We start from the raw sequence: 12,119 nt of genomic DNA, 5'->3' as shown, positions 1-12,119 counted from the left end.
AAAGCGCTAGCGGATTCTATAGAAGTCAATTGGAAGGCATTTTTGGAAGCAGATTGTGAGGCGGATTCCATGTCAAAATCCGAACCAAAAACCTCCGTGTGAACTCAGCTTTAAAGGGTTCCTTAAAACACCCAGAGGCAGACAGGCCTACCATAGGCAGGTATGGGACGCTAAATCTAAGGGACGCATGAACGAGCTGGCGCTTTCGTTTTCTATCTCCGAAGAGTCCCTTAAGCATTTGTGTGTACATGCGCACAAATTTTTATGGCGCTGCAGGTAAAACCTGAATTGTGTCTTCCCTGCATTGTATTATTTCTCAGGTAACAACATCTCAGAAGTTTACTATGATCAGTGATCTGTAGAGGAAATATAGCGCATGATAACCTAACTCCTAGGAATACCAGAGAGCAGTTGAATTTCCACATCTCAGACACGCCAGAGACTTACATGATAATTAAGTTAGTTATGTTGTTGGCTGAGCGACTAAAGGGAATGTCCATTTTGGGAAACCCCTTAGCAGGTCTCCTAGTGATAAGCTTCTTACAATCCCTCAATCCCTCGGCAGCAGGGCACGCATTGATATTGCCGTGTAATGCATAATAGTGGAATGCACAATAACCTCCATGATGTCCACAAGCCCTAATAGGGATATGACACGGACTGCTGTGGTTTCCCCTTTAAAGTCCTATTTCTTATTAGAAATAGAATAAACTATAGGGTATCATGAAGTTTACAATTTACTATACAAAATATCTGGGATTACAGTTATTTTTTTTAACCCACAAATAATGGTCAAAAATAATAATAATTAATTATTATTATTATAATAATACCATTAATAATAGAAAACATGAACAAATACGTCTCCAAAACATGAGAATGAGTAACAATATCACATGCACAGCAGATGTTCGGCATCAATTCCACAAAGAACATGTTGGCAAAACATGAAAAATTATTTTTTTTCTCCTTGGATGGAGAATGTTTATGAACATAACTAAAAAATATAGGAGATGACTGCAGTCAATGCTCCATACAGTGGTGACCTGCCATGCAGTGTGACCTACATACGCTTGACCAAACATCTAATATTTGCTGGTTCATATGAAAATATATAAACCTAGCAATGGCTACAAGACCAGGATCAAACGACAAGACTATGAAAATGCTGCAGCAATTCTCTTGTTCCTATTGCCACTTATTCACACCTATTATTTGTATGTTTTAATTGGCAACTAAACTTTGGCTACTGATTGAAACCTGTGTAATAGTCTTAATTAAAGAGTCACTGTTATAGATTATAGAGATCTATGTGATTCTATATATGTAGCCTGTAGACCAAGGGTCGGCAACCCCCGACACACATTCCAGGAGTGGCACATCAGCCTTTTTTCCCTGGCACGGCAGCCCGAGCGCTCGCTTAGCTGTTTCAATCGGTCAAAACACGGCTGAAATGAAACAGCCATAATTATACTGTGGGGTTTCATCAGACCCCAGGGTTTAATAAGTAGAGCCACAGGGGAGGTGATGAAAAATAAAAAATAATATTACTCACCTTCCCTGCGCTCCACAGTGGCTCTGTGCTCTGAACGCTCTTTTGCCTGAAGTAAGAGACCGCTGATAGGGCTTCAGAGTTCACGTCCGGCGTCATAATGCATAATGACGCCAGACGTGACCCCTATGACCCAATCAGTGATCACCGATGTCAGGGAGAAGCGCCTACAGAGCACGGAGCGACTCCGGATCGCAGGGAAGGTGAGTAATATTATTTTTTATGTTTGTCACTTCTCTTGGCCCTCCACCTACTGAAGAGACCCCCTGGTATAATAATGGTAGAGAGTGGCGAAAACTGGAATATTATAAAAGTTGGAATATTACACTTTGGAGGGGCCACTATGGGACATAATACCGTGTGCAGGGGCCACTATGGGACATAATACCGTGTGCAGGGGCCACTATGGGACATAATACCATGTGTAGGGGCCACTATGGGACATAATAGTGTGTGCAGGGGCTCTCGGATACCTCCCTCCGTGCCTATCGTAAGTCGGCGATAAGACACATGGTTAATGCGGCTAGAGCCTGCATCCCTGCCCTTTGGAAGTCCCTTAATTCTCCCTCTCTTTGTCACTGGCTCCGTAAGGTGGAGGATATCCAGTCCATGGAGGACCTCATGGCGTCCCTCAGAAACACACGTGAGGCTTTCGTCAGGGCCTGGACCCCCTGGATCCTCCTTCAGGGGTCCCATTCTTACACAGACATCATGGGCTAGGCTCACCTCGTTGTCTCGTTGGTGGTCTGGACCCGGGGGTCCCCCCCCCTTTTTCTTTTTTTTTCCTTTTTTTATCTTTTTCCTCATGCTACTTCCTTTCTCCCATTCCTTCTCTCCTCTTCTTCTCTCGCCCCCTCCCCTCCCCCTCCCCTTTCTTTCTCCCTTGTTTGACCCAAGAGTTATTTGTTTTATATGTGGCACTGGCCCTTTGTTTAATTGTTGGGCCTTTTTGGTCTTGTTAAGTCTTGTTTCACTATGTTTGTTTGTTTTTCTGTTTGTTCTGAGTTTATAAATAAAGAATTTATTAAAAAAAAAAAATAGTTTGTGCAGGGGCTACTATAGGACATAATACCATGTGCAGGGGCCACTAAGGAACATAACAGTGTGTGTAGGGGCCGCTATGAGACATAATACCATGTGCATGGGCCACTATGGGACATAACGCTGTGTGCAGAGGCCACTATAGGATATAAAACCGTGTGTAGGAGCTGCTATGGGACATAATACTGTGTGCTGGAGCCACTATGGGGTATAATACTGTGTGCAGGGGCCACTATGGGACATAATACTGTGTGCAGGGGCAACTAAGGGACATTATTCTGTATAAGGGAGCCTTCACACGGAGTTACGTTGCGCTCATTCTGAACGTAAAAACACGTTCAGAATGAGCGCATAAAAAGCAGCTCCCTTTGACTTGAATGGGAGCCGGCATATGTGCGCTCCCTATTGAAATCAATGGGAGGCTTTTTTCCCTATTGCTTTCAATGTATTACGCGCGTAATACATTGAAAGCAATAGAGAAAAAAGCCTCCATGAAGACATGTGGGCCTATATATATACTGTACATGTATGTTTTTATTTTAGACACACTGGAGCACTCTGCCATTGAAAAATGAATCTAAGCAGAATGCCGACTGCCATAAAATGCTGCAGCTTTACTTCTGATAGAAACCATATTTATTAATGCAATTATATTAGGAAATCATCATAAAAGAAATGGATAGCTATTAGATTATAATGTCGCTATAGTATCATGGAGAGGTCATACAAGGCCTTGTATTACGCTTTATAGCAAAAACATGTTCCAATATGCACATGACAGCCCACATAACCATAATAAACAAGTAATGAAAATGTTACATTGTCGGCATTAACGAACATATTTATGCAAACTGTCTTCTTGAATGATCATTTCTCAGTCACCGGATGCCAAACAATTCCTTAAGAGAATTGCATGATGACAGCGGGAACATGAATTTACATAGAGAATGAAAATAGGTTAATTACATTCCTAGCTGGCAACTGTAAAAAGTGCTGTACTTGGCAATGAACCCGTATAATTCAGCTTAAAAAATAAGATCTGCTCCAAATATTGTGCCTAAGACAATAAATCTGCCAATGAAGAACTAAAGCTGGTCTTAGACATCAGATTTTTGTCAGCACATACTTCTTTGATGAGGATAAGGGGAAATATACGACATAAATGTAGGATAAATTGTCCTTTGTGCATATTAAAGTGGTTGTTAAAGTTGTTTTTTTTTTTTAAATGTACTAATAGCAAGGAATGCGATAAAATACAAAATATTCAATCATCATCTGTTGAAGGGATTTTCCAAATTTAGTCAAAAATTGATCAAAGCAGGAAAAAGCATAAAACATTACTTAAATCCTCTGCATAATTCCCCCACTACCACTTTGGTGGTCCCTGCCGGCCTTTCACTTGCCCTGCCGTGATGAAATGCCATCCATCAGTCCCTGGGTCTCATGTATACATTTAGTCCTTATTATTACTGAGGCCAGTGAATAGCTGTACATGGGTTTTTAAAACCTCGGACCTTTAATGTCGCTCAGAGGGAGGTTTACCATACATTTATGTTAAAATTTCCTTCCTGGGTATGTGCTGATAAAAATCTGATGTCTATATCCTTCCATCCATCCACCCATCCATCCATCCATCCACCCATCCATGCATCCCATCATCCATCCACCCAACCATCCATCCACCCATCCATCCATCCATCCACCCATCCATCCATCCATCCATCCACCCACCCATCCATCCATCCATGCATCCCATCATCCATCCACCCAACCATCCATCCACCCATCCATCCATCCATCCACCCATCCATCCATCCATCCATCCATCCACCCATCCATCCATCCATCCATTCACCCATCCATCCACCCACCCATCCTCCTTTTTTACTAGATAGTTTTTAAAATATTTTTTCCTATCAATCTCCCTGAAAAAAAATGAATGTAAAAAAGTGAATGAATTAAACATGTCGTCCCTTTCATAGGAAGTTGGAAGGGATTCAGTAATATATATTCATTGTTCTTTCCCCGTGGGTGGAAGTTTGTACAATCATTGCCAGAAAAGCTTTTATGTCTAAGTCCAAGTGAATGTAATGTTGATTTTAACGTGGTTGCTCACTTTAGCATGTGGTGAACTATTATACAAATCATATGTCGTCTTTGTTTAAGCCAGCGGACACTGGGCTGCCATGACAAAGTCTGGGACACCTTAGCAGGAAGACTCTCAGCTTTCCTTTACATATTTAATATAGCCATGATCTTGTCTCAAAATAAAGAAGCTATCTGTATAGGTCATAGGACTCACAAGAGGAACTCAGGGATCCAAGAGGTCCAGGTTCTAACATGGTAGATGTAGCTTTTTCATTTCGAAATGTGCCTTGGGTGACAGCCCCATTGGGTCCTACAATGACTTATATAGTCTCTATCTTGTTTTTTTTTTTTTTAATTATTAGGGGACGTTCTCACTTGCGCCTGTGTCTACCAGTTAGGTCTCCATCCTATTCCCCAGAGAAGCTGGATAGGGGACGGCTTCCTGATGGCTAGTTTTAAAACCCAATCATTTGAAGCAAACTGCTGGTGTCCGCCTGCAGACTCTCCACAGGAAAATCGGTTTTGTTTTGGTTGGACACAGAGTCCTGCATGTACGAATTTGTATCCAGCCAAAAAGTGTGAATCCCCCTTACTAAGGCTACTGTCACACTAGCGCTGTGTGACTGTTTCAGGATTCTGTTCCAAATTCCTCTTGATAATTGCGAAGCAGGACTTTCTCTCTACATTTTTCAAGCAGAAACCGGGTGGACCTCATAATAGTCTATGTGGTCTGCGGGATTGGATTTCTGTTTTTAGGGTCCCCAAGCAGATCCAAAGAACGGAAATCCCAACACTATTTTGAACTTAGCATCATATGTACTGTATCTAGAAAAGGTGAGAAAGTTTTTTGTTGTCAAGGTCCGTCATAATATTCTCTTATGGTCATGTTTCTAAAATGTTCTGCACCTGGGGGGGAGATTTGGCATTATACACCAGAAAACCGGTGTAGAGGGATGTTATTGAGGCGCATGTTTGGTCAAGGCACTTTCTTGCACCAAACGTGCACCTGAAGTCCCTATCCATTCCTCACCCACCACATTCTGTGGATTTGGGCAGGCCGAGGTGTCAGCCCTGATGATTTACTAAAACTCACTCAGCTTTCTGCCCTAAGTTAGGATGTAAATCTACTCCATCTCAGGCTGCAGCCTCTTCATAAATCTCGGCTCCTACAGGAGTCAGGTCATTTATTAAGACTGGCGCAGTCTTAACACGTTTTTTCCGGTATGTCTGCCTTTGTAACACTCATAGAGGGTAGAGCTAGCTATGCATGAAAATATCTCATATATTACAAAGGGGGACTCTAGGGACTCTGGGTAACAACTAGAAAAGAGGCTGAAGTCCAAGATGTTGGCAACAATAGGTCCATATAAATATATATATATATATATATATATATATATTTATATTTTTTTTTTCCTAAACGGGGAGTATGTAGGCTTATCCCAGCACTGCTGCAAACTTCTAGAGGTCCGTCTGTGCGCTGAAGGGGATATTCACCAGATTCTCTTAGGTGGTTCAGGTGATCTGTGAGCACCCAAGAGGATCTCCTGGCAATCCCTTTCAGTGTCAAGGAGTTGGATCTCTAGCAGTTGTTCCTAAGGCTGCATTCACACGGAGTAAACGCTGGCGTTTTTTGTGTGTTTTTTGCACATAGCGCCGCGTTTACGCCGCGTAGCGTCGCGTTAACGCCGCGTATACGCCGCGCTATTTAGCGGTGGCGTTGCCCGGCGTTAACGCGGCGTATACGCGGCGTTAACGCGGCGCTACGCGGCGTAAACGCGGCGCTATGTGCAAAAAACACACAAAAAACGCCAGCGTTTACTCCGTGTGAATGCAACCTCAGGGGTTCCTAGAGATCCACTTTTCAATATGGCAGATGTAACAGCAAAACAAACATATAGAGAAGACACCGAAGACCAAGATATGATGAAATACAGACTAAACTATATCTAAGGTAAAAGGGTTTTTCCAGGATTTTGATATTGATGTTATAACATAGTTATTAATATCAGGTTGTTGGGGATCCCAACTTGGCACCACCATCGATGATATGATATTAGTAGTTGTGACACCAGCTAAAAAAAGTGTACAGAGCAAAAAACAGTCAGGTCCTTACACCAGGACAGGTTACTGCAGTTCTGCTCCATTTTGTTGACAAGTAGCTAAGCCACTACATAGTATACAGAGCTGTGGACTTCCAGGTCCACACATTGTTTTTGCTGTCACCAAAGCTGCTTATATTAGCTATTTCTAAACACAGTCCATTAATATAAAAGTTGTGAAAAAACAATCTCAATACAATAAAACAGCAGTACATGTATAAAAAGAAAGAACACCCCAGAAAGTAAATAAAATGATAACATAAAATATCTCCATCTTTTATACAAAAAGACAAACAGTCACCAATGGCTAAAATACATTCAAAAGTACCACATGGTACATGAAGAGAAGTAAGGGGTACATGCCATAAGAATCTGTTAACTAATGGAAAAAACCCTTCCCATAGGCATCAATTCCCAAGAGGCAAAGTGCCATATGCAACAATAGTATTCCAATATATGAAAACAAGGGATTATTAATAGCAATAAGATAAAAGTAAAAAGAAATAAAACTAATCAATAAATTATCAATAAAAATCCAGAAGAATAATGTCCCCAATGCGTACTGCCAGTTATAGCCAGGGCTGGATAGGCTATTATAGAATACAGTAGATTTATGCTCCCATATGACTCAATGGCACTGGTTTACAAAGCCAGTATTCTATGCACTCAGCATCTTGGGATCCGGCCTCTATCTTTCTACATGTCTTACCTATGACACCAATAAACCAACTGCGGACAATCTTAATAGTCACCTATGGTTTAATCCCATTGGTGCCACTTTCTAAGCCAACTTATATATGAATTCAATATATGCAACATACACTGTAGTCAGACATTGCCAATCGGCAGAACACATACAGTCAGACCATATATTATACCTTATTTTTCAAAAAAGAGATGGTACTTACCAATATAGGGAATCCCATTAAGAAGTCATATATAAATACAATCCCAGATATCAAATAAGTTATCTGCAGCGACGTTTTAATGGGCTCTGATCCATCAATAGACGACCTTCGTTTCCCATGAGCGTCCTCGACCACAATAGTGGGCACGTTGAATTTATTTTTGTCAATATTCTGCCCAGTTTGTATAGAAAAGGTCTGAAAGAGAGAGATTCCAATGCAGACTACCCCAACCACCACGCTGCCGCTGATCAATAAGAGAAAACACAGTCCAAAGCCCAGTCCGATTTCTGTAACAATAAAGCGACAGTCCCCAGCATAAAACCTCTGAGTGGGATTGTGCCATCCAACTGCGGGTAGCGTGGAAAGAATGAAGGATACCATCCATATTCCCATCACTGTGTGCACTGCTTGCTTTTTTGTATTGCTTAACCTGAGGACAATAAAGACAAGATTACTATTAAACAGTAGATATAGCTCTTATCTATAATGATAGAATTTAAGGGTATGTTCACCCATTAAGCACCATTTTGTAGACCACATGTAGAATAAATCTACAAAAAAAAAAAGAGTCACTGTGCACCTGCATTATATTACTTATCTAGTATTGATCCCCAGTTATATCCTGCATTATACTCCAGAGCTGCACTCACTATTCTGTTGATGGAGTCACTGTACATACAATACATTACTTATCCTGTACTGATCCTGAGTTATATCCTGTATTATACTGCAGAACTGTACTCATTATTCTGCTGGTACAACCACTGTGTACATACATTACATTACTTATCCTGTTCTGATCCTGAGTCATATCCTGTATTATACTCCACAGCTGCACTTATTACGGTATTCTGCTGATGGAGTCACTGTACATACAATACATTACTTATCCTGTACTGATCCTGAGTTACACCCTGCATTATACTGCAGTGCTGCACTCACTATTCTGCTGGTACAACCACTGTGTACATACATTACATTACTTATCCTGTACTGATCCTGAGTTATATCCTGTATTATACTCCAGAGCTGCACTCACTATTCTGTTGATGGAGTCACTGTACATACAATACATTACTTATCCTGTACTGATCCTGAGTTATGTCCTGTATTTTACTGCAGAGCTGCACTATCTATTCTGCTGATACAGTCACTGTGTACATATATGACATTACTGATCCTATACTGATCTTGTATTATACTCCAGAGCTGCACTCACAATTCTGCTGATGGAGTCACTGTACATACAATACGTTACTTATTCTGTACTGATCCTGTATCATACTCCAGAGCTACACTTACTATTCTGATGGTGCATTCACTGAGTACATACTGGTAAATGACATTACTCTCTTGAACTGATCCTGAGTTACAGCCTGTATTATATGTCAGAGCTGCACTCAGTATTCTGCTGGCTCCACTTCTCCTGTAATTCTCTAGCTAACCTTAAGGGGGCAGCTGACTCCATCTTTACAGTTCTCTTTATATTGAATCCTATACAATGGAATAGATTTCTGGTGTACAGTATCTCTCTTGTACTTTCAAGGAGAAAATATATTCAGGCATCCAGCCATGAATTTATTGTAGATGTGAAGGTCAAAGAAGAAATATGAGCTTTCTAGGTCACCGGAGCTCATACATAAACATGGAAATCCACTACAAATGGGAATTTGTGATAGTAACTATTAATAAAACGCCCATAACATCCATTAATATGTTGTTTGTTGTAGCCCACAAAACATTAACAATTTCCCTGGAAAAATCAATGGAGAAACTGTATATGTTCTCCATGGCTCATATTTGCCTTTGGCTTCCAAATTTAGAATTTCTACATTACCTGAAGATAAAGGATATAATATTGTCTTTCCACTAACATAAACTTAGACACCAAACACAGGTAATTTCTCATAAGCGTGATAATGATAGCGACAGCGCAATATCCAAGTCAATAAATATTCATCACTGTCTGTCCCCTATCGACTTATGGGGTAATTTACTCAATATCTATCACATTAAGGGTCAAAAATTGGTATAAAATGGAAACGCCATTGACGTGTTCTTAATTATAATCTTTTATGAGTTTTATTATAACCAAGCTTAGAGTCCACCTTCCTATGTTATAGACGTGTGCAAAGGGGGGATGGGCTTGGCCAAAAAAAAAATTACACGTCCCTTGGGGCTGATACACACCAGCAACCTCTTCCACCTCTATCTTAGTAATATAGAAAGACCATATGCTTTTCTGCACCTGCCATATCCCACACTGTGTAATAGAGAAAGGTAGCACACATTGCTGGGCGATTGCCAAAAAGGAAAAAGATAGATTTTTTACCATTTTTGGTTGATTTTTTAATTTAACCCCTTCCCGTTCCGCAACTATTTAGTTTATAGTTAACGCTCAGTGCCGTAATAGTATGACACTTTCATGCCACGGACACAGGAGCCACGGACACAGGAGCCATGGCCACGGCGTGACTCTGGCTCCTGGCTGTATAACACAACCATGACCTGGGACTAGTCCACAAAGTTGGAAAATACTCCAACTTCAGTGGCCTAACCCCTAGATGCCACGTTCAATAGTGATCACAACAGTTGGGTGGTCCATGGGCATGATGGATTCCCCCTTCCACTCCTTGGATGCCCTGTGATTACATTGCAGGGTCCAAGGGGTTACCAAGGCAGCCACACAGGGGTGCTTTGTGCGATCTACCGCAATACAAAGCAGATCCCAGGTTCAAGTTCCCTTGTGAGACAGGAATAAAGTAAAAAAAAAAAAGTTTAGACAGAAAGTCTAAAAAATAAATAATAAAAAGTGAAAAAAAACCAAAAACATTAATAATGTAAACAAAATAAAGAAAACAAACATGTTAGGTATCCCCATGTGCACATAGGTCTGCGCTAGGAGTGGCATTAAATATGCCAACCAAGTCATGTTGAAGTAAAATTTGCCAAATGAGAGGTGCATTCCTTTTATTGAAGGGGTTATCCAGCTTCCAAAAATTATCTGCAAATACATCCACAGCAATACTGCAACTTGTACTTACGATGGCCCCAAATCCTAGTGGGACACCTTAATATCATACAGGCATTTTTTGATAAGCATTATAGTCTTGCCATGACATTTTTCAAGAATGATTCAGCCCATGAATGGTCAACATTACAGACACATATAAACATTTTTAGGAACATGTAGCTTTAGGCTAGAAGTCTCTTCAATTTGCAGATCCAGGACTTCAGTTAATATAATGATTATTATATTAACATCCATTTAGCAGATCTCTATTAGGTCAATGCCTCATGTTGCGAAAACGCAGCGTTTGATATTACCTGCAAAGTGGATGGGATTCTGGCTAATCCAATCCACTCATTGGCTAATCCAACTACACTAACTGATAACATAAAGGCACGGAAAAGTGCAAATAATTCTTCTTCAAACCATGTAGTTGGATCTTTACCAATATTCCAGAGACCTACCTGTAGTTGACAGGCCAGCGCACCATCCACATACGGTGATAGGATAAAGAGGTGACAGAGAAACAAGTGACAAGGCTTAAGGTGTAGAACGTAGAGACAAACACTTTGCAGACCCCTTCATTCCACTCATAGTCCGAGTGCTGTTTTCTTAGCTGGACCACTGAATACATGGTGATGGGTATGGCCATATTAAGAATGTGAGTTCCGGCCAAGGTGCAGATTAAAAATTCCAAAGGCTTCCATTTTTTCTGTTTGGCACTTATACTGAGAATCCCCCAGGCATTAGCTAGAAGTGAGATCCCTGAACATATAAGCCAGGCTACCGCGTTGTTGTGTAGTCTCTGCTCATCATTCATGGTGGAGGGTGAAGGCACCATTAGGAGAAGACAGTAGTGGATCAGATATGGAGACCAGCAATAATGTTAAATGCATCTTCTGGTACAAGTTGTTAGGCTAGTGGTAATGTGTTCTGGAAGATAACAGTATATCCATTGTGGCTGGATAACCTGTAAGACATAAATATGGGGAGAGAGTATTAACAAAATATAGTAGTGCAGGTATCACTGATGTATCACACCTTTCTTGTTAGTTTGACCAAATGGACATGGACACTATGGACTCAGTCTTAGATCCCAAGAATAAAGCTGTATTATGTGTAAACTGTATTTTATTGAAAATTTTACAACAAAATAAAAGGAACAAACATGCAAAACCACAAGGTATAGCAATAACGCAAAATGAGGACCAACCATGGGCAGGTCTAATATCACAGGAACAACCACACAACGCCCAAAATGGGCCAAAAAAGACAAACATGCACCATGAGCATACAACACCAAACCACACAGAAGGCGCTACCACAGGCACAACACGGCCCCAAGGGCAATAAAGCTGTATTATGGATCTTTGTTTACTCAAGCTATGTTCACATCTGTGCCAGAGTCTCCACCGCAG

General features: G+C 40.8%; 1 protein-coding gene across 1 annotated transcript in view; it reads right to left on the bottom strand.

Annotated features, from left to right (window-relative positions):
- Positions 1–12,119, bottom strand: part of GPR153 (G protein-coupled receptor 153) — a 51,934-nt gene that overhangs the window by 16,598 nt on the left and 23,217 nt on the right. Inside the window, exons 2-3 of the mRNA XM_075279975.1 lie at positions 11,166–11,671; positions 7,692–8,121 (exon numbers count right to left, since the gene is read on the bottom strand). Coding sequence (XP_075136076.1) covers positions 7,692–8,121; positions 11,166–11,542 — 807 coding nt within the window. The 5' untranslated portion in view covers positions 11,543–11,671. The remainder of the gene's footprint in view (positions 1–7,691; positions 8,122–11,165; positions 11,672–12,119) is intronic.

The sequence above is a fragment of the Leptodactylus fuscus genome, chromosome 6 (genome assembly GCF_031893055.1).
Source record: "Leptodactylus fuscus isolate aLepFus1 chromosome 6, aLepFus1.hap2, whole genome shotgun sequence".
Taxonomy (NCBI): Eukaryota; Metazoa; Chordata; class Amphibia; order Anura; family Leptodactylidae; genus Leptodactylus; species Leptodactylus fuscus.
This window is presented reverse-complemented; position numbering and strand designations above follow the sequence as displayed.